The 23,848-nt window shown below is 33.0% G+C and overlaps 1 protein-coding gene and 1 non-coding gene across 2 annotated transcripts in view; one reads left to right on the top strand and one right to left on the bottom strand.

The window, feature by feature from the left end:
- Positions 1-23,848, bottom strand: part of LOC140443776 (D-beta-hydroxybutyrate dehydrogenase, mitochondrial) — a 220,077-nt gene that overhangs the window by 175,214 nt on the left and 21,015 nt on the right. The window contains exon 2 of the mRNA XM_072535215.1: positions 20,713-21,038. Within this exon, the coding sequence (XP_072391316.1) occupies positions 20,713-21,030 (318 nt within the window). The 5' untranslated portion in view covers positions 21,031-21,038. The remainder of the gene's footprint in view (positions 1-20,712; positions 21,039-23,848) is intronic.
- LOC140444789 (U6 spliceosomal RNA) lies at positions 8,513-8,616 on the top strand. The gene has a single exon (XR_011951340.1). It is a non-coding gene; the product is annotated as a U6 spliceosomal RNA (small nuclear RNA).

Raw genomic sequence — 23,848 nt, 5'->3', positions numbered from 1 at the left:
CTGAAGAATGATACCAGGTAGAATTAAAAAAAAAAAATAAAAAAGAGTGAAATAAAAGTCACAATAAGATTCAATACAAATTTTAAAAAAAGCCCCAGGGTACGACCTCATCACAGGACAAATCTTACTAGAGCTGCCGGAAAAAGGATATACATATCTAACACAACTATTCAATTCAGTCATGATAGACAGCTATTTCTCGCCACAATGGAAAGTGGCTGAAATAACACCCACTTTAAAACAAGGTAAACCACCTAAAAAAGTGCTCTCCAAAGTGTTCGAAAAACTTTTACTAGCGAGACTAACACCTCTTCTAGAAGAAAATTAAATAATTCCAACTTCACCAATTTGGATTCAAAAACATTATTCTGTAGTACATCGAATAGTAAACAGAATCCATACCGAGCTTAAGGCATCCAGATATTATTTCGCTCTGTTTATAGACATAGGAAAAACGTTTGACAAAATATGGCACCAGGGGTTATTCTATAAGTTGAGGAATTGTTTACCTCTTAACTATTACAGAATACTAAAGTCGTGCCTTACAAATAGACGTTTTAGAGTCAAATAAGAATGAAATAACATAACTCTAACCCAGTACAACGGGAGTTTCACAGGGAAGTGTACTGGATCCTGTCATGTACCTATTATACACTGCAGACCTGCCAACATCACCTGCCACAACAACAGCTACATTTGCAGATGATACGGCGATCTTATGCTCTGACAAAAATCAGACTATGCTCTCTTATTTTGGTATTAATTGGTCGGATCTTGGTATCCGAAGTCCATGATCAGCATCTTTTCCAAATTGGTTTACATTAACCATGATGAATGAACTAGAGACTATTTATGGGGTGGTCTCCCGTTGCCCTTCCCATCGTAGTGTCACATGCATTGCAAATGCCGATTTGCATCGGTATTGCAAATGCCGATTTGCAATGTTTAAAACAACTTTTTGTTCCAGCAACTCAATAATTTTTTTCTACCCTTCTTCACAATTAAGTTTTACATGCCAAACACATAAGCAGAATGTTATTTTATTTTCTTTTATTTGGAGGATTAAAAAATTACTATAAATTAAAAGTTTTTTTATTGAACAGGGGAAAAGGAAGTCTAAGATAGTATCTAGTAACAAAGATACAATGGACTAAAAGTTAAAAGATCCAATAACTCAAAATGGTTAATCTGTGACTTAGCTGGTTATTTTCGTGTACCCTTCATATAGTATTACGTATTGCAAAATTGGATTTGCAATAAATCCAATTCTTTAAATTAGAATGAGTACTAAATTATGTTAAACTGACGGTAGATCTTTTTATTGGAATAAATATTGGAGCAATTTACTTTTGCACTTTTTAAGTTGCACAATAAATTATTCGTTGTCTCAATAATCCAAAATAGTCATATATTCATGGTATAGACTTTACTTTTTTATCAAGTACAAATTTCATTGGCATTATTGTTCTTACCACTTCCTATTGTTGCTTTCCCCTACATGCCACAATTTTGTATCATTCGCCTACTTCTTTTAAGCGCATCTGCCAATATTACCAGCCTTATATCCTGCATGGTTTAGCCAACACACCATCAATGAAACCAAACTGTAGTACTACTCCATACCTGCTTACATTTTTCTGTATATGCTAGAATCCCCACTGTAAGGATTGCCCTATAAATCAATGTATTGGTGCTAGTATTTCGCCACTGGGACTCATATACTTTATTCAGAATAGAGGTGACATCTATATTCTAAGTCAAATCCATAAGCTTTTGCAATATTTTAATTCAATGGGCCTTAAAATAAAAGGACGGAGAATAAAACATCTGGTAAGCAACAACCAGGAAACTAAAATAAAATAAATTGAAGATAAAGAGAGGAGTAGACAGATTGACCAAATTCTTATGTATGGAGCTAAGACTTCGAAATGTGAAAAAATATTCCAAACATTTCGTAATAAATAACTAAAAATAAGCTTAAATTTAACTGCATTAAAAAATATAGGATTAAGAAGTATGAAGAAGAACAAAACAAAACAAACGAGAAGAAAATAATTGAAAACAGAAGTGGGAATGGATTAGGAATATAATAAGGAAAATTCAAAGCCAGGTAGACACTTAAGTACCAACCTCACGAAAAAAGAAGAAGAAAAACACCCAACAATAGCTGGCGAAAAACTACAACAAGAAAATTTAAGAGAACTGGATCGAGTTGGAAATAAGTCAAAAAAAGAGCAAGAGATAAAGAGTACTGGAGAAGACTTGTATTTAATGGAATGACAGAAAGAGACTGCACTGATCTATTCAATCAACTACCTTCTATTTTTGACTAAGAAACGCAAAAATACGCTTAATCCTTCAAAAGGTGCGAAGACAGCAGATGGGAAGCAAAAGCTTTTTTAAGTCTTTACAAAATAATGCGTTCGTTCATTTACTTAAAAAAGTGCTATTGAGTAAAAACAGGTCCCTATTTTTTTTCATGTGATAAAATCTTTTCATCAAAATTTCATTACAGTTATTTTGAGTTTTAACCGTAATATAAACAAAAGCTTGAATATAATGAAAAATCTAAAGTTGTAAAAAAAATCCACATAAAAAATAAAAGGGAAATACATTTTGTTACACCATTTATCACATTTGTTTATAAATATTTCTTATGAACTACCAATAAAATAGATTTGTGTTTTATACAAATGTAACTGCTGAAATAATTGATTTTTCCAAAAATAAATTATGAAGCTATTTATATAGTTTCCGCGCTCCATATTTCTAAAAATAAATATAATTGTCGCTTCAATTTTAGATCAAAAAAGAGGTTTTTCTGTGTTTATGAGCCTAAACAGTTTTTGTGCGCAATCAGGTAGTATCTTTCAACATTAAGTTTATGTTTAATATTTAAAAAAATTGTTTGATAAAAAACTAATCTATTTTTGAGCTCAATTACTCTGTTGGCCAACGAATCGTTATAGTATAGTAAAATAATGAATGTTAATTTTCATAGCCGGTGTATTGTAATGACATATAGACAAGGCGAAAAGCTCGGGTTTGTTCGGACAAATACTCCCATGAGATTGTTTTGCATAATAACTTTTATATATACCCCAAAATAAGATTCAAGAGGTCGGCCAGGTGAAAAGTTTTTTAAACAATTTTTTTATGCAATTTTCTAACACTCTTATATAATTTTTTCGACCCGGACAATTTTTTTTTAATTCTTTGGATCATTCACAAAATAAATCTTCTATAGTTTTTTTGTAAACTTGATCGTTTTCGAGTTCTAAATAATTTTAAATTGAGAAAATCGCAAAATTACAATTTTAAAGGCCCAAAATTACGAGTAAAAAACATTATTTTTGAATTCACCAAAAACCTTAATTCAAGTTCAAACCTTGTTCTATTTTTTCCGATAAGTAGTTTGGGACTATTTCATTTTAAAATATATATTTTTTTATTCTTAACACGTTAAGTTCCATGTGTACCACACTGGCACACACTCTAGTTTTATCTGGGACCGTGTGTACCGTTCGCGTCATAAAAAACTGGTACAACTCTTATTACCGAAAATCATGTTTTTCAAGTTGTGTAAGTTGATCTTGTCACATGTGTCATTCTAATTTCTAGGGCACTGTTGCTAGTTCAACGAAAATATTATATGAAATCAGCTAAAAGCAGGGCTGTGTGACAGTCCGCCAGTTTTGAGTATTCTAAAAACTAAATGATCGAGCATTCTCGATCAGTCAGTCACATTAAATTTGTTTAAACATGCATCCTAAAAAATTCTCATATTAATTTTGTAATTTTTCATTATCTCAATGAAGTACTCATACCTTGATTTGTGTTTTATTATAATTTATGAAAATATTTCAATTTAAATATAGTGATAGATAAAATCAATCTAGACATAACTTTAAATTATTATAATAAAACATTACAGTGAGGTATTGGATTGTAACTGTCACTTTATAATCTACGTACGATAAAGTATAATGTTAGTTTTTGTTATAAAATAAATAATAAATTTCATATAATAATAAAGTTCATATAATAAATAATAAATTAATCTTGGTAGCTGGCCTGTGACTAAACTTATTGATATAAAAAAATAGTTCGTGTTCGGTAGGTAATCGAAGTAAAAAATTAGGTACAGTAAATGAATTCCAATGTTCCCTGTGCCAATAATCTAGGTTGAAAGATACTTCAAATATTTTGGATATTAGCTGAACCCTATCTCTGGATATAAAATTTATTAAATACGGTTTTTTGTTGTTAATGATAAAAATAATACCTATCTAATAATAACTTTATTTTTTTTTAATTAGATTTAGTGCAATTCCGTTATCTGTGATGGCAACAGCGAATTAATTCACGAACCACTGTATCCAGTCTGAACCCAGGTTTACATTGGGAAAAAAAGTGTACCAGTTTTATATGACGGGAAGTATACCTATCAGACCACAGCGAAGTGTCGTGTTCCTAAAACTGTGGCTCGTCGTCGAGGATTGCATTTGCCGTGCCTACTTATGTATAAATTTGTGTAAATGGTCTGTGGTAAACAAAATCAGGGGTTTTGGCATTTAAACACCACGCTTGCCAGGCGGGTTGGTGAGTTGGTTTGGGAAATTGGTAGGATAGTAGGTATTGGGTAGGAATGGGTTTAGGACATGATTTCTCTCCATAGGAGTTGAGAGAAAATCAAGGCTCGCGTAGGGCAGGGTCGCATCCCTGAAGTAAGTCTATCCTCCATTGGGATTGTGGAGGAGTACTTACCCGCTACCCGCCAGAAATTATAAAAGAAGCCGAGGACGACCACCGACTAGATGGACCGACGACATAAAAAGAGTAGCGGGAAACTGGCTACAAGCGGCCCAGTGTAGAGAACACTGGAAAGAACTGAGGGAGGCCTATGTCCAGCAGTGGACGGGATTGGCTGATTGATGATGATGAAACAAAATCAGACGTTGGTCCGTTAAACCACGTGTTCACAAACAGGTTAGGTTATACTGTCTGTTCGGGCTGTTAGGCCGTTGTCTTCTGAGATTAGTTCTCGACGTTTCGCCAACACTAGGGGTTGGCATCTTCTGGAGATGTTAGTGCTTCGCTCGTAACCTAAAAATGACGTCATTTCTGATAGTATATTTCTGCTGCCAATAGATTCAACGTTCTAAAATCCCAGCGTGAGTACCTAATTGGTAAAAATTATATCCTTTTTACAAGCCACACAAGCATTTGGATAATTCAGGTTTTACCCATTTGATATTTTTTGGTCCAACAGTACAAATTATCTATAAACTAAATAACAGTGAAGCAATTTATTATTGATCTTTTAATTACAATAATAATCTACATTCTACATAATACACAAAAATATTTTTTATGTGAACAAATTTCGAAATCTGGGATAAAGCATAATTTTATTTTATATTTTTAATTTTATATATACTATAAGTATTTCTCATTCATAATCTAATGCCAAGATATAAAAGGTGTGTCTTCTTACGATATGGTTTTAATTTTAGTTTCGTTTAAGCACTTCTCATTTGTAATTTAATACCTTAAATCAGACTGTTTTTTTTTCTGGGATGACGTAACTTTTTACCGTAGAATCTTTTAATAGCTTTTTGTTCGTTACAAAATAATAAAGGTTTGTTTTAAATTTTTCATATTATTTCTTTGTCTGAGATCGTTTCCAGACGAGGGTAAACGAATAAGAAATGGCGCCCAATTTATTTTAATTTTAAAGATCATACAAAAGGTTTGTTTATGAATTTAGAAAAAACCACTTTCAACCTCTTCCGACACGAGCATAAAGGCCTCGATTGTTTGTGTACTTAAGTATATAGTTTGCTTACGTTACAACTTACAAAAAATATATGCATATTTTGTATGTACCATTGGGTGTTACCGAATGATTATGCCTAGAAAAACTTAAAACGATAGGAAATAAATTTAACATTTTAACAACGTTTAAAACAATGAATGACAATGAACAGGAAGGAACAAAGAATTATATCTATAAAATACCTTGTGAATGCGATCGTTTTATTTGGGTGAAACATCAAGACCATTAAATATCAACATCAATCTATTAAAACTATAGAATTTGATAGATCTCAAACATGTAAACAGGCGTGGAAAAATGAACAGGGCATAGTCCTAAAAGAAACATAATGGTAAAAAGAGATTAATCAAAAAAGCGTCTCTAATTATGCTAAATCAGACCAGTTGTGTCACAAATGTCTCGGCAGAATAGTAAGATATAGTAAGTAAACTAGAAATAGTAAGATCTGGTTACCAATATTAAAGGAGGAAATCAATAACAAGAAAATACTACTATTAGTATGTTGATAACATATCGAGGATAAATTATTTATGTTTTTAAATAACATACATATAAAATAAGAGTTTGGTATTTATTGAGAGTAAACTAAATATAAGACCAAATACTTAACATGTCGGGATAGTATTATGAGGTTTTTTCCTAGTTTGTTTCTCATGATCTACTATAAAATCACTAACGGAAGAATTTTGCTGTCATAATTGCATGTTGTTGTCTTTTTAAAGACGAATAACATGCTATGATTTTTCTAATCGGTATTCTTAAGTTAAAGTTAATTTCATGTAATCGAATAAATTATTTTGCAATAAAGTCGTCCCACAACTCAACAATATTGGCAATATCATTTTAAAGTAGTCTACTTTAAAATGTATAATATATGTCTGAATTGTGAATAGGAATAAGTCAGATAAAAATAAATTATTAGTAGAATTTTTTACGAGGTAAAACAAAACAAAATTTGTTTAATTTATTAACGTTTGGTATTTTGATAACGATTTTCGAAGTGGCTTATTCCCAATAAAAACAGTAATTACATTAAGATGCCACAAGAGTATCTTCAGAAAATAAAAAGATTAAAACCATTAGATAGTAGTAAAAATCAGATTAAATCACCATTGATATTCAATCTGTACTCGGAGCATATTTTTGAAGAGGCTCTAAAAGATATTGATGAAGGCATCTCAATAAATGGAGTCAAGCTCAATAATCTGCGGTATGCAGATGATACAATAGTGTTTTCCCATACCATAGAAGGGCTGCAAAACTTAATGAACAAAATAACTAAAACAAGTAGAAAATATGGACTGGATATAAACACCAGCAAGACCAAGCTAATGATCATCACCAAGGAAAACATAACTGGAGCAAATCTGTATGTGAACCAAATGAGAATTGAACGTGTCTCATAATACAACTACTTGGGAACTATAATTAAAGAGATTAAATGTCGCATCGGAAAGGCAAAAAGTGCATTCTTGACTATGAGTTCTGTGTTCAGGAGTCTTGACCCTAGAAACAAAAATAAAGCTCATTGAATGTTATGTGTACTCAGTCCTTCTGTACGGAGTAGAAACGTGGACATTGAAGGCGGAAACTCTATCAAAACTTCAGGCTTTTGAGCTATGGTCATACAGAAGGATCCTGAAGATACCATGGACAGACAAAGTTACCGATAAAGAAATACTGCGAAGGATGAACACAACTGCGGATTTGGTCAACATCGTGAAGAGCCGTAAGCTGCAGTACTTGGGATATATAATGAGAAATCAAGGCAGATATGAGCTACTTCAATGCATTTTGCAAGGTAAAATTGAAGCAAAAAGGGCCCCAGGACAAAGAAGAATATCCTGGCTTGCTAACCTGAGAGCATGGTATAGAAAGACCTCAACACAGCAATCACCAAAGTCAAAGCCAGAATGATCACCAACGTTCGGAACGGATAGGCACCCTGAGAAGAAGAAGAAAAATCAAATCTGGTTAAGACATGGGTAAAACAGAACAGAAAATTGGCTTACTTCGGCCACATTATGTGTAATAGAAAATACTGAGTTCTACAGTTGACTTTACAAGGCAAGATTGGGAGCAAGAGAGGCCCTGGACGTAGACGTATATCCTAGCGGGCCAATCTTAGAAAGTGGACTGGTCTAACGTCAACTGACCCATTTGGACCTGCTGTGAATAAAATAAGATGGCCTTTAGAAGAAGAAAATAAAAAAGAAGAAAACATGAAATTAATAAGTTAATAGAGTGGCGCAAAATAGAATACCTTGAAACAAAATATTTATTAATTAAATAGGGCAAAGAAAAATTAAGAGAACAAAATAACAAATTAAGAAGATACCGACCGTGGAACGGGCACTTTATATATTAAGAAGAATGAAGAATTAATGTTGAACATTTTAGAATCGAAATATATCATAATCGTGTTACTAAATTTTCAAAGAAATCTTCGCTTTGTCGGAATTTTTGTCAGTAAATATAATGAAGCCGACTTTAGTTAGTAAAAAATTAATTGGTCAACACACAATAAAGTACACAATATACAACACAATAAGCTCATTGACTGCAGTAGAAAATGTGAAACATATGTTAATAAGTGCCTTCCTTTGATAACCACGGAAAAGGAACATGTCATGTGAATACGTAACATAAATATGAATTTAACTACATTAAGTACTCGCTTCGGCGGTAGATATACTAAAATTGGAACGATACAGAGAAGATTAGCATGGCCCCTGCGCAAGGATGACACGCAAAATCGTAAAGCGTTCCACATTTTTAGAAGATTTCCACTTGAAAATTTCACCTCCTTAGGTACCAAATCAATTAAACGAAGTTACTGTCACTGTTTCCAGAGAATATTCCAATCTAGAAAAACCATTTGAATTGTGAGAATTAAATTATGGACTCAAACAAAATAATAGTTCGTCTCCAGGGATGGACTGTATATCATACTCTATGTTATATTTTTTACCCACAGAATACAAATCATTATTATTACAAATTTTTAACAATATATGACAAAATGAGAATTTAATTCCCAAAACATGGAAGGACTATATTTTATTGCCTATAAAGAAGCCAGGAAAGCCAGATAACAACGTTGAGTCTTACAGACCTATATCTTTTTTTTTCCGGTTTTTTATAGCGTTTTCCGCCTTCCGGTTCCCAGTTTCCAGCTACGTCGGTCATTCCATTCGCCAGGGTGAAGGTTTCTTTCCGACATTGCCTTCTGAATGCCGCCCAGCCAGGATTGTTTTGGCCTTCCTCTCTTCCTTTTTTCCTTTGGCGTCCATTTTAAGATTTGGTTTGGCAGCCTGTCGTCGTCCATTCTTTTCACATGACCATACCAGATCAGTTGTCTCCTTTGAATTTCGTCAATGATGGTTGACTTGACTCCCATTATATTTCTGATATGGTCATTTTGTATTCTATCAAGCCTTGATTTTCTAGCTGATCTTCTCCAGAAGTCCATTTCCAATTCAAGTAGGCGTCGCTCAAGGGATTTAGTAAGTTGCCATGTTTCGCATCCATAGAGCACTATACTTTTAAAGATGGAGTTAAAGAGGAGATGCTTTCTTTGATTTGATAGTTCTTTTGACCATAGCATCGGGTTTAGGCATCCTATCACCCTTTTTTCTTTTACGATTCTTTGCTCTATCTCTTTTTCGGTGCGCTCACTCTTGTTGATTGTTGTTCCCAAATCCTATATCTTTAAGTTCTTGTATACTAAAAACTCTAGAGAGATTAATCAAAAATCGGCTTGAATACTGGCTTGAATCCGAAGATATCCTTTCCAAATCTCAATATGGCTTCCGCAAATCCAGGTCTACACAAGATGCACTCACTTCACTAGTTTCCTCTGTTCAGGTCAATTTCACAAATCAAGAATCAACAGCTGCAGCATTTATAGATGTAACCTCTGCATTTGATAACATAAATTTATATATTCTGCATAAGAAATTGTTATATCTTGGAATGTCAGTTAAAATTTCAGATTTCATTATATCGTTGTACAAGAATAGATGGACTTACTTAAAAATAAATGAGACACTTTTAGCGCCAAGGCTAACGAATATAGGTATACCACAGGGTAGTATTTTAAGTCCACTTCTTTTTTCATTGTATAATATAGATCTAGAACAGATAGTACCTCCACACTCTAATATATTGCAGTTTGCAGATGATGTTGTGTTGTATACCTCCCATACTACCCTTGACATTTGTAGGCGTCAACTCAAATCTACACTAGATTGTGTAAAAAGTAATTACCATTCTCTAGGCTTATCAATATCCACTACAAAGACTGAAATTTGTTTTTTTTTTCAAAAAAAACTCCCCAAGGTAACTTTAAATTAGGAAAAATAGAATTTCCAATCAAAAATTGTGTAAAATATCTAGGCACATATTTGGATCGTAAACTGTTATGTAAGGATCAAATTCATTATATTATAAAAAAATCGGAAAACTCCATGAATATCCTTAGAACATTTTGTAAAACCAATTGGGGAGCTGACCCGAATATTGCATTGCTATTTTATCGCTCAATGATTCGACCAATTTTCGATTATAGTTGTCATTTATATGAGTCTGCGTCAACAGGACATCTTAATAAAATTGAAACCCAAAAGAATAAATGTTTGAGGTTATGTCTTGATTACTTAAAATCTACTCCTATTAGTATTATTGAAATTGAAGATAAAGAGCCACCCCTTACACTACGCAAACAGTTTTGTACAGATAAGTTTGTAGCTAGAACTATATAAAAAAACTCCAGCTATTTAAAAAATATTCGTAACTTGAATATATTAGACTTAAGCCATAAATATGGGCGTAACAAAAAAACTCCCATATACGTTAAAAGTTATAGGAAACTAACAATATTTGAAGAACAATTGTATCAAAATAAAATACCACCAATTTATATACAACCTCCTAAGACACTTCTCTAAGATAATAGAAACATATTATATGGATTCAAATCTTCCAGGAAGTATGATCAATAAAATAATTAAAGATAAGTGGCCTGCATTTCAATATATTTTTACTGACGGCTCTAAAATTGAAAATAAAACATGTTGTACAATATATTACTGGAATTCTGATTACAAAGAATCATGTCGATTGCCCAATGAAGCTTCAATATATACTGCCGAACTATCAGCTTTATTTCTTGCGTTAAAATATATAGCCTCTATTGGTATGAATAATTATATCATTCTGACTGATTTTAGAAGCATTATGGACAAACTCACTTCTATCAAAACCACAAACAACCTAAACCATATTGAGATAGAAATAAAGAAGTTACATTATGATATTATTTCCGCAGGTAGCTCGATTATTATTTGTTGGGTAAAAGGACACTCTGGAATATTGGGAAATGAAGAAGTCGACAAATTAGCTAAATCTGCAGCTTTAACCAAACATAATATAAACAACATACTTCTTCCAGTAGCAGACATAGATAATATCAGTAGAAACAACTTCAAACAAAGATGGCAACGTTTATACAACCAAAGTACAACTGGAATAAACTTTAGAGCTTGCCAACCACTAATACCCAATGAGAGATGGTTAAAATATGAGACAAATAGGTTATTTATAAAAACAATAAACAGAATAAGATCAAACCACGCACTCACTCCTGCATACAAACACAGCATAGGTATTACTGATAACCCATATTGCTCCTGTGGTAAAGTGGGAGATCTACCACCTTATATTGGAGTGTGGACAGTACAAACAAAGTATCAAAATGATGTATGAAAAACTAATTGAGCTAAATTGTTCATTGCCTGTCAATTTAAATACAATTATTTTTTCAAATAATAAGCAGATATTAAAATGTATCTACGAATACATAACATTCTGTAAATTTAAATTATAAGTAGTTTTAGGTATTCAAATTAAAAATTGTAAATATGTCAAAAATTGAATGTGTATACGTACATATTACTTCCTGTAAATTTATATTGTAAATAGGATTAGGTAATAAAATCAAAAATTGTAACTACCACAAATAGTCTGGCTAATTAGCTATGCCAAAGCCATTATACAACAATAAAAAAAAACTACATTAAAATTATACTAGAACTCTACTACAAACTCAATAAAAGAAACCTTATTTACCTTTATACGGTTTATGTATAGAATCATTAAATATATTTAAGCAGTATTTGAAAAATACCATGTGGTCCCTGTTGTTCACTGACTGAAAAGAATCTTAGAAATCAACAAAAACGGTGTCTCCACGTCTCACAATATTTCTGATAAAGAAACTCGTATTCTTTTATTTTCGGTTTGTAAGGCAATTTTTCTGTTCCTTTATGCGGATTTTCCAAATCATTTAATCCATCATGTAATCACCATTTTATCGACCATTTTGTCTTTTGCCTCTAGTTTCCATTCAATTATTTTTACGATTAGCGAATTTCAACCTTTTTTAAAATACAGAGTTTTATTAAAAGTTTTAAAGTACGGAAAAGATTACTAAACTAAACAAAGCTATACAATTTACAAGCTACTACTATTTTTGTTGGGAATAAGTCACAATTTAAGTTTAAAATAATTTTATTTTTAAAGTCTCGATTTCCACTTCGGAAATCTTTCTCAAAATACAAAACATTAATAAATTAAAAAATTTTGTTTTTTGTTGCTTGGTGAAAAATTTTTCTAATTATTTAATGTTATCTGACTTATAGACGACTTTAATATGATATTGCCAATATTGTTGAGTTCTGTTCCTAGGACGAATTTATTGTAAGATAGTTTATTCGATTACATGAAATCAACTTTAACTCGAGAATATCCGTCAGAAAAATTTATAGCATGTAATTTGTCTTTAAAAAGACAACCACATGCTATGATGACAGTAAAATTCTCCTGTTAGTGATACAATATATCGTCGGTATACTGCGAAAACCAGGTAAATGTCGGAATACCGAAATCTAGAAAAAACGTTTTTAAAGTTTAGTTTTTTATTGTGAATTAAGCAGTCAGCTTGTTTTTGATATTAGGTATTCTCATGGACGTATAAACACAGACACATTTGTTTTTCAAGATTACATACTTCTTTTCTTTTTTGATGTTCTCTGTAACTCTCTTCGATTCAGCATTCGTAAACAACAACAAAAAAACAAAATACTTATCTACAAATCTATAGTAAAGCCCGTGTGGACGTATGTGATAAAATTATGGGGTACAGCCAGTAATTTTAACTTAGAAATTCTTTAAAGATTCTAAAATAAAGTTCTACAATTTCCATATAATAGTAGAAGCTCCCTGGCACGTGTCCAATGAAATGAGACCTAAAAATTCCTACTGTTAAGAAAGAAATTTCAAACTTTAGCAAAAAATGTAAAGAAAGATTAAGTGCATCCCAATACGCTAGCGAACGAGCTGTTCGAGGTTAGTGGTGAAGTGCGCAGACAAAAGCAGTATAACCAGACTTAATAACTAGATTTTAAGATCAGACTAAAATAGATTTTAAGTAATCTTTTAACATAATTTGAATTTATGGTCTTCTAAAATTGAATAATTACAGGAAATCTTCAATGAAAGTTCTTCGCGGATGACCATTTTGTAATAGATATTTGACTTATTGTTTCAATTGAAGGAACATATTGTTGTAATAAATGGGGTTTAATAAAACCAAAGTTTTTTGGCAGAAAGTTTTATTTCGACACCTCTTACGGAAAGTATCGTAACTAACAAATTCGGTTTTTCATTTAATTTTCATACTTCTAAACATGTAAACTACCGTCTGCAATAATTAAAATGTCAATATTTCCTTCTGGAGGCCTTCAACAGAAGGCCTCCAGAATTAGAATGTAAAATGTCGTATGTTTAAAATTTTTTTATTTCAAATCCTTTATAAAAGGTATATAATAAAATACCCAAACGGGCTATATCACAAATACATTACAGAACGTTTTCGGAATGTAAATTCCATCATCAGTGTAACGAAGTATACATGCTATGAGCCACTAAAATATATGGGTGAAAACCCGTTAAATGATATTAATTTATAGATATGTTACATTATATATTATTGCATATTGCATTACTTAATATATAATGTAACATATCTATAAATTAATAACATTCAAAGGGTTTTCATTTCGTTTTTATCTTATTTTTTATTTTACACAGGGCTAATATAAGTATTATTTGTTGTTCCATTCAAAAATAAGTCTGTTAATTTTATGTTACTCATAAATACGAGGTCTTGCTATTAAATAACGAGACTGCTTATGAAAAAGAGTTTTATTTTAAAAATTATTCTACAATCGAATGCTCTCCTTCAATATATTCCCCTTACCTCGCCACACACTTTTCCATTCGTTTTTTCCATTGGTCAAAGCAATGCTGGAAGTCTTCTTTTGTTAGAGCTTTTAGGAGCTCCGCCGTGTTTCGCTTTACCTTTTCCATCGACTCGAACCGGATTCCTTTTAAGGCAGACTTGATTTTTGGAAACAGAAAAAAGTCACAGGGTGCTAAATCAGGCGAGTACGGTGGTGTTCAAGCACTGCATTGCCTCTAGCGGCTAAATAACGCTTCACAGACAGCGCGTTATGGGCAGGTACGTTGTCCTGGTGCAAGATCCACGGCTTGTTTTTCCACAACTCCGGCCGTCTCTTACAAACTCGCTATCGCAGCGTTGCCAAAACTTTCAGATAGTAAGTTTGGTTTACAGTTTGACCTTCTGGAACCCATTCAGTCATCACGATGCCGTTTATGTCGAAAAAAAAAAACGATTAGCATGACATTAAATTTTGATTTCGACTTCCTTGCTTTTTTCATTCTTAGCGATGGAGGAGTTTTCCAATGCATGGATGGTCGCTTAGTTTTAACATCGTATTTGAATATCCAGGTTTCATCGGAAGTGATGATGTTTTCCATTAATTCATACTCTTTATGTAACCTCTCAAGAAAATCTGTTGACGGACGAGCTTTTGGTCAGGGGTCAAATTTTTTGGGACCAACTTCACACAGACTTTTTTTATGTTCAATTCCTCATGTAAAATTTCTCTTACAGTTTCTTTATCGGCGTTTACAGTCTCAGCAATCATCCGAATGCTCATACGACGATCTACGCGCAAAATTTTATTTATTTTGGTCACTGTTTGCGGAGTTGAGACAGAGACAGGTCGACCTGGACGTTGGACATCTTCGGCGCTCTCTTGGCCTTCAGAAAACCATTTATACCATTCAAAAACACGCGCACGAGTTAGAGAATTCTCAACATAGGCCTCTTTCAACAAATTATAGTACTTAGTTGGAGATTTTATTTTTAATTTAACGAGAAATTTTACAGTAATCCGTTGCTCATGTTTTTCGTAATACATTGTTATCGGCACGAGAAAAAAACACGTTCTTTTCTAACCTCTACAGAAAAAATACTACTACAGTGACAAAAACGTGTTTTCGTACTGAAAGAGTAGACACTTCCCAGGGCCATCTATTCCGAAGTGCAAATTCGCGTTAACCTTGCGCAGCTACGTCACTTGCAGCGTAGTATTCACATTGCTCTTAATTGTATACATAAGCACTCTTACCTTAGTCACCCTAAATATGGATATTTTGCATATTATTTTACTTTCTTCATACATTTCAAATAAAAACAAATGTTTATCATGTTTTCTTAGTCAAATATGTTTATTTTTATGCGAATTAGAACTAATAAGGTATTAGCACAAAAAAAATAGCTACTTAGTTAGGTACCTACCTACTTGCACTTTTCATAAACTTTTAAGCAGAAACAAAATTTTTATATTATACATAATTGGTGAATATATACTTAAATTTAAATAAAACAACAGTCACAGAAGTCCGATGCCAATTTTCAAAATAAATATTACGATCGCGTTAATATTCTTGCTAAATAACTATATATAAAACAGTTTTTAAACAATTTACGTTTAAAAATATAAAACTATATACATTATGCAATAGTTTTTTTTATTTTCTTTTATTAGTACGTGGCTAAAACAATTTTTTTATTAAAATCTTTTATACGGAAGTACACACGCAACCGAAAAAATATTTTCTTAGCATCTTGAGGACAATCAATATTAACACTTGCGGACAACAGACTTAAAATAATATATTGCTTGCCAGTAAATATGATATCTCCAGTTTTTCCAAATGAGCCATAAATATGTTAGGTTTATATAGTCCACCTTCTGTCAAATGATTGGTCCAGGCGTAAGACGTCGACTTTGGTTAGTTAAATTTGGGAACTTGCGTTTAAGCTTTGCTACAAATAAATCCTCCTAAATGTCCTAGTCCATCATATTCTAAATCATCGAGTTCTTTACAGAGGACTTTGTCATCTCCATCCGTAGGATTGGTGTTAATGATTGTTTTTTTTTTAAGCAAGCTTTTCTACCATACTACCTAATGCTAATATTTAATGTAGGAGTACCATCATCTTCTACATTACAGTAATTTAAAAAGGCACCTTCATTTTTTTCCATTAAATAAGAACGCAGTCGGTATTTAAAATCTTAAGAAGTTGAATGATCGTTTAAACCACCTTTCGCTCTTATAACCCCAAAAAAAGTTCCAAGGGATCTTGGTTTAAGCGCCTCGTCAAAAGGCTTACCTGCATCTTCAAGCAGCAACTGCAAAGCCTTTTTTGATATAAGAATACCTACAATGTTTTGGAAAATGTTATAAATGTGTTTTTACTTTGATATATTGTGTTACCTTTTTGGAACGAAAGCAATGATTTCTTGCCTTTAACTCGCATTGTTGAAATTATGTCAGACATTCTTTGCAAAATTTATTTTGCGCTTCTACTCTACCAGACCTCAGGTTTTATCATAGGCAAATTCTTGTTGGTAACAACATCTTTTTTCAAGCCCCGATAATTTTTCGGACGATAATTCAACAGTTGATGCATAAGATTTACATAAAAGTCAGTCTCTGTAAAATGTTTTGAACAAATATGAGCCGTCTTTGGGTTGCCGCCTACCGGTGGCATGCACCCATTGTTTAATTAGATTTTCCTCTTTAGGGAAACGAAAAAACCTAGTGTCAGGGCAACGGTTTCGCTTGCTCTTATTATCAAAGGATCAGCCAAAAACCGCACAACGCATATCGTAAAAATTAAAAATATAACTGTGAGAAAACTTCGAAACTGATAACTCCACTCTGCGGATGCTAGTTTCTAACTGATTACGCCGCGGGTGACGTCACTCCCTGGCCGACGGTCATTCGGCGTGCGCAATATGTTACCTTTGTCCTTTATTATACCATGGACACTTCCAGCTATCCAATGCTGCATTCGTTTCCCACTCTTCCCCTCTAGGACGCCTTCTACGCGCACAGTCTCGTTATTTAATAGCCAGCCCTCGTATTAATAAGAGTTGATACTTATGCGTTTATGTACTAATAACTTTCAAAAATTATGAATACTTACTGACTGCACAATTTCTTTTGCATCTTGAAAGGTATTAGTTTGTCTTGTATTTTTATTTTTTTTTACTAGGTTTCTATGTTTTATTAAAATTTATATTATGTTAGTGGATCTTAATATTAAGGGTTATTAAAAGTTATTGCATGATTTGTTTAGACTATGGTACCTTAAAATAACTACAGAGAGGTACTACTTTTTGAATTTTTATGACATAACGATTATTCTCTCAATAAAATATAGTAATATGATTATATCCATAATAATTTTATGTTGTTCATGGCATACTTTCCTAAAAATACACCTGAATATTTTTATTATATTGAGGTTAATAAACTTACGTCATTATTATTTAAAATTTTAACGAAGTAGAATATTATCTACTACTTTTAACAATTATTTACCGTTTTTTACAAAGAAGAATATAGTATATTTGCCATACGACCAATAGTTTTGTAAAGGGTCCAACGTAATTCATAGTAAGTGTTACATACAATGATTTACTTTTTATGTTGGTCAACGTAAAATATCGTAACTGATTTTTCCCAAAAAGAATAAATAATATTAATTTAAGTACTACACAGGATTTTTTTTTTTATTTAAAGAAATAAAGTCGCATCCACCCAAAGGTTATTAGCGACATTCCTGTAACATTTGTAATAATATTAAATTTAACATTTGTAACAATCAATCATTGTAACAATTAATTACAATTTGTGAACAATTAAACATTTGTAACAATTAATTAAGTTAAATTTTGTGTAACATATTTATACATTTTAAGTAACCTAATAAATTGTTCGGAACTAAACTTTTGTTGCGGAGTGCTTTCAGGTTATTTGACAAATTATAAAACTGTCTTTGATTTACATATTTAGGACACTCTATCAAGAAGTGCTTAATACTGTCTACTGTATTGCATGTTTCGCATTTTGGAGGTTCACTATTTGAGAAGAGAAGAGATAGGCATGAGTATACCTAGAGTGTCCAAGTCGTAGACGTGTAATAATAGTTTGGCATCTTCTACTTCTGGCTGTGGACTTCCATGAAAAAATATCACTTTTGATGGTTCTGAGTTTCGAAATAGAAGTCATTCCACTCCCGATTCCACGCACTTAACACCTTATTTTTGAAATAAACTTTTAGATCACCTGCGATACTTACTTACTTACTAGCCAACGCCCACCCTTGGCATGTTAGCCATTTGGTGGCGCGCTGACCAGTATAGACGAGCCGTTTCTCGTAGGCGATCTTCATCCTCCTCGGGTGGGTCTGTTTTTAGGTCTGGGCACTCTGGAAGGTGAGCAGCATCCATCTGGGGCTGATCACATAGTGGACAGTTGTCATTTTCTCGGACGCCGATGCGATGTAGATGGGAGGCCAGGTAGTCATGACCCGTAGTTGTTCTGAACACAGCTACACTAATGGGTCTCGGCAAGTTGCGAGGAATTGGTGACTCTATTAGGTGGGCCTAAGATTTATCAGCACCGGCTTGTATTTGCTGCTCTTTTATCTTCGCTTTGATTCCTCTTCTAATGGTGGACTTTGCTGATGTGTACGATTGGAAGCTAGGGGGTTGTGGAAGAGTAGTGCCTTCTTTTGCAAGTTCATCTGCCGCTTCATTTCCTTCAACACCGACATGACTAGGGATCCATTGTAGAGTAATCAGCCACCCTTTTTCCATCAAGTTCGATAGTTGGACGCGGCAAGATATTGTTTTGGCACAGTCGGTGTATCGATTTGTCGATAGGGCTGTGGTGGATAAGCTGGTAAGCTGGTAAGTCTGTGGTATATTTTTGAATTGTGGTTATAGGATCTGCTGACCCCGTGATATTCATTATGAGCATGTTAAGTTGATTAACGTTTAGAGGGAAAAGTAGAGGGTGACTTTCTATGAAGTTTTTAGCAGAGTCAAGTAAAAGAGAAAATGAGCATTCAGAAGTGCTTGCTGAACTAATTTTAGCTTTTTTAGATTTTGCTTGGACTTTAGGTGGTGGAAAAATGTTACATTCTTTTGAAGATGGATCTACTTCAGGTGAAATAATTTCATCAAAGTTTCTTTTTGGTTGATTAATTATGTGACTGTCCTTATTTGATGCATCTACTTTATTCGGTATCTCCGGGATATTAGAAATAGACATTTGTTCACACTGAAAAGGGTTTGTGTCATTCGATGCTTGCAAGGATATATTTGTTGCGCTGGATACCGATGCTTCATTGTTTTGGTTGGGGTTTAGTTGAGTTAGTGGTTCGGAGCACTGTGAAGCGATGTATCCTAGCTTCTTGCATCTAAAGCAAACTAAACTGTATTGAGAAATGAATATTCTATATGTCGTGTTGTCAAAAGTAAGAGTAAATGACTCTGGTAGTGTTAGATTGTGAGGACTGATATAAATTTGTCTTCGAAAACTAAGGATGTGATTGTACTTAGGCATAGAAGCACTTATTTTGAGGAAGGTCATGGGGGAGACAGGAACTATACCGATTTTTTGTAACTCACTGATTAGAAAGTCGTGTGGTATTGAAGGACATACGCCGGAGAGCACAAGTCGTTCCGCTGGTGTAACTAACCTTCTTGCTCTGACAATTTCACCTTGTGTTTCTATTTGACCATGATTATTCATAAAATCGTCCACTATTTGTTTATTGGATAAATACATACATATGCGATTATTAGATAATCTAGAAGAGAAGAATATATTTTTCGGTTGAATTATATTTCCAAGTGGGAGAAGGTAGTCTTGAAGTTTGGTGTTTTCTAAGGCACTAAAAATAATTGCTTGAAACTTTAAAAGAAATTGCACTCTCGACGCTGCCGAAGAGTATGACTGTGATGTATTTATTTGATTTTGATGGTCTTGTATTGTAGAACTGTTGTGTGATTCCATGTTTGAATTCATTTCGATAAACGTTTGTGAAAAGTAAGTCCGACTCTATACACCTGCTAAAACAGGTATATCGGTCTTTACTAAAAGCGGTTATTTGCTGGTAAAACTGGATTTGTTTATTAACAACAATAACAAATAATTGCAATTTGCTGACTTTAATGCTAATTTAACTGGATATTATGTAAGCAGTTTGTACACTTACAGTTTATTTCAATATATCACTAATATTCACAATTTATAACTTATAAAAATATTCGGAGCCCATATTGAATACAACATTATAATTATCGATGCAGAACCGAACTCCACTACACAGGATTATTACTCATCTATTTCGTTATTATTATTATGCAAATTTTCAAATATATTGGTTGTTTCGTCACTGAATAATCATCAATAAACAATTTTTTATTTACTACTATACTATTTACGTCTTTATGTCTTTATGCCAGAATGTCTAACATGTTCAACTTGTCAAAAAGTTAATCAGTGTAATATGTAGTCATAAATCAGAAGTTTTTTAATAATTATTAGATAGTGTTTTTGAGCATAAAAGTTATTCTTACCTTAAGATTATGGTAAAAAAGAACTGCTCCAATAGTCACAATTGTAAACCATATAAACAAAGTAAACGTGGTCACTTGCCAAATTTTAAGCACATTTAACGCGTTACTAACGATGACAGCGGCGGCATGACAAAAGACGACTGGTAGCAAACATCTATCGAGAATATCCCAAGGAACCTCTTGTTGACCGGCCGTTTTGGTCTGTTGTCCCAACGCTACCGATGCCCTTCGAATGGAAGCCCTGCGAATTGAGTCAACGGGGAGACTCATAGCAGGCAAGGTCTTGATCGAAGACCGTCTCTTAAAGGGACCGCTCATAGCTTAGTCTGTAAAGAGATAATCTTTTAGTATGGCAAATTATTTATAAAACTGTTGCAATTAACTAAATATTAAGTATTAATATATTTAATGATATTTAGGGACACCCTATACACTAGGGTGTCCCTATACACCCTAGTGTACAGGGACAAATTCACCCCTTTCTCAAAAACGCAATTCTTTGAATGATAGTAATCCGCGGTTTTTTTATATTTGGGGGTCCATTGATCATGAAAATAGTCTTATGCTGTTTTCTGAAAGATGCCTAGCAACGGACTAAAGTGTACGTCTTGCAATCAGATATTACGCTATTAATTAGATATTTTAGACAGATTTCAGAAAAATATTTTTTATTTACTACCTGTCAAACGAGTGGTTAGTAATTACATAACACATCTGTAATGTTAATAATTGCGTGCTAATACTCTATTAATTATTAAGTTGCAGCTAATAACCGCCTTATATAACATAAATTATTAAGAACTATCCCAAGATAAAAGACAAAACATAAAAGAATGCAAAAGTGCATACAGTTATTTATTGTTGCTTTTTGTATTTCTGGCATATAAAATGTAACATTTTATTATACCTTACACATTGCTACATGTCATTAATGTTTTGAGTTTAATAGTTTTTAGTGGTGGTAGAGCATTTGGCACTTATTTTTATGACTCTATTAATAGGTAATATGAACATAAATAGAAAAGAGTATTTTCTAGCCGGAAAATTTTGGGTAATTTTTTATTATTTAATATATAGATATTGGTTAAAGATTTTAAAACTAAATGTGTAAAATTAACGAAAAAATTGGTGGAAAATATGGAGCTAATATTACTAAAATAATTGACCAGTCAAAATATAAATATTTAAGACAATATTAGAAACGATCTAATTATCAGTTGAAACAAAATACTACAATCAGTTGTTGTAAAAATAAAATAACAAAAGTTTAACAATAAAACTACATTAAAACAAAAATCGTATATCAAACGACACTTGAGATGCCAATTTGATTGTTAAGCCTTCGATTAGTCCCTTTTATGACCTTTTGAACTACATTTGGTCATGTTGTTTTCGGTCTTTCCCGATATTTTCACTCATGTGACTGTACAGTCACATGAGTACATATCCGTAGCAAATAAGCTGTGCTGTATTTATTTTATGATAGTGGTTGTTATGTTCATGATTTGTCTTATTCTTTCATTTGTAACGTGCATCATTTTCGATATACCTGCTTCCAGAGCAAGGAGTTTTTATTCCGTTCTCTTAGTGAGTTGCCAGGTTTCGCATTCATAAAGAACGCTTCTTAAAAATGCTGTTATATAGCTGTTATCTTTTTCTGTTTAGATATAGCGTTTGACCAGAATAGTGAGTTTAGTTTTCCTTTTATGATTCGTTCTTCGATTTCTGTTACATTTTTTATTATTTACATTTTTACTTATTAAATTACATTTCTATCTTCTAAGTTTAGTTTATCGTGTTTCATCTTCTTCTATGCACATGTATTGTGTTTTAATTAAGTTAACATTTAGTCACCACTGTTCGTATTTCTGCATTAATCGCTTTATCATGAATTGCAGATCTTCCTGGTTATGTGGGATGACTACTTGATCGTCCGAGAAATGAAGCGTATATAGGGTAGGTTCGTCGTTTAATGGTATACCATTTCCAGAACATGATATCCTCCATTTCTTCAGTGTCTCACTCAGGGAGATTGTGAAGATTGTTGGAGATAGACTGCAACCTTGACTTAGTCCCTTATTTAACCTAAAATTCTCGGAGAACTGGTTGTTAATCTTTATTTTTGATTAAAGATCGTTGTAGAATCGTTGTATTGCTTTTACCAGTGTATAATTATTAGATAATTTTGAGTACTTGTCATAGTCTACGTAGTGATATTCTATCATAAGCTTTCGTTCATCATCATCAGTTGGCGCTACAGCCCTTCGTGAGCCTTGGCCTGCTTCAAAACATTCTTCCATCCTTCCCTATCGAGTGTCTGTCTTCTTCAGCCCCTCACTCCAATCTCCTTCAGATCTTCCTGTACATCGTCCAGATATCTGAGTTTAGGTCACCCCCTTCTTCTTCTTCCGACCGGCCTGTTTAGCATAGCTATTTTGGTGGGATCACTCTCATCCATCCGCATAACGTGGCCCACCCGCCTTAGGCGGTTTATTTTGATGGTCTTCACAATATCTGCATCACCAAAAAGTCTATAGAGTTAAAAGTTATATCGTCTTCTCCACAGACCCTGTTCGTTTACTCCGCCATATATGGTCCTCGATATTTTTCTTTTAAAGACTCGCAGTAACTCTTCATCTCGGGACGTCATTGCCCATGTTTCCGATCCGTATGTGAGCACTGGGCGTATTATTGTTTTATAAGTTTGCACTTTGTTGCTATTGACATACTTCTGGCTCTTAGTTGAGGGCCCAGGCCAAAATAACAGCGATTAGCCACGCATATTCTTTTCTAAGCTTTCGTTAAGTCCACAAATAATAGATGAGTTGATCTATCCATAGCCATTATTTTTTCATTATGTTGGGTTACTATAATAAAGTGGTTTATATTAATTTTTTAATTAAGGTTTTCATAACTTTTCCTTACAATATATTAAGAGTGCTTGTAACTGAGATGCAGCGATAGTTTTTGCAGTCTGCCTTATCCCATTTTTTATGGGTTGGTGTATTCAATCCTTCTTTTTAGCTTTCAGGTATATTATCTCAGTTAAGTCATCTAATAATAAGTTGTGTTACCATATAAATAAGTTTTGGTGTTGTTTATTCAAAAGTTTGGCTATTCTGGTCCATAGACCTTT

Source organism: Diabrotica undecimpunctata, chromosome 6 (genome assembly GCF_040954645.1).
Source record: "Diabrotica undecimpunctata isolate CICGRU chromosome 6, icDiaUnde3, whole genome shotgun sequence".
Classification (NCBI taxonomy): domain Eukaryota; kingdom Metazoa; phylum Arthropoda; class Insecta; order Coleoptera; family Chrysomelidae; genus Diabrotica; species Diabrotica undecimpunctata.
Note: the sequence above shows the minus strand (reverse complement) of the source record. Positions and strands in the feature narration are given on the sequence as shown.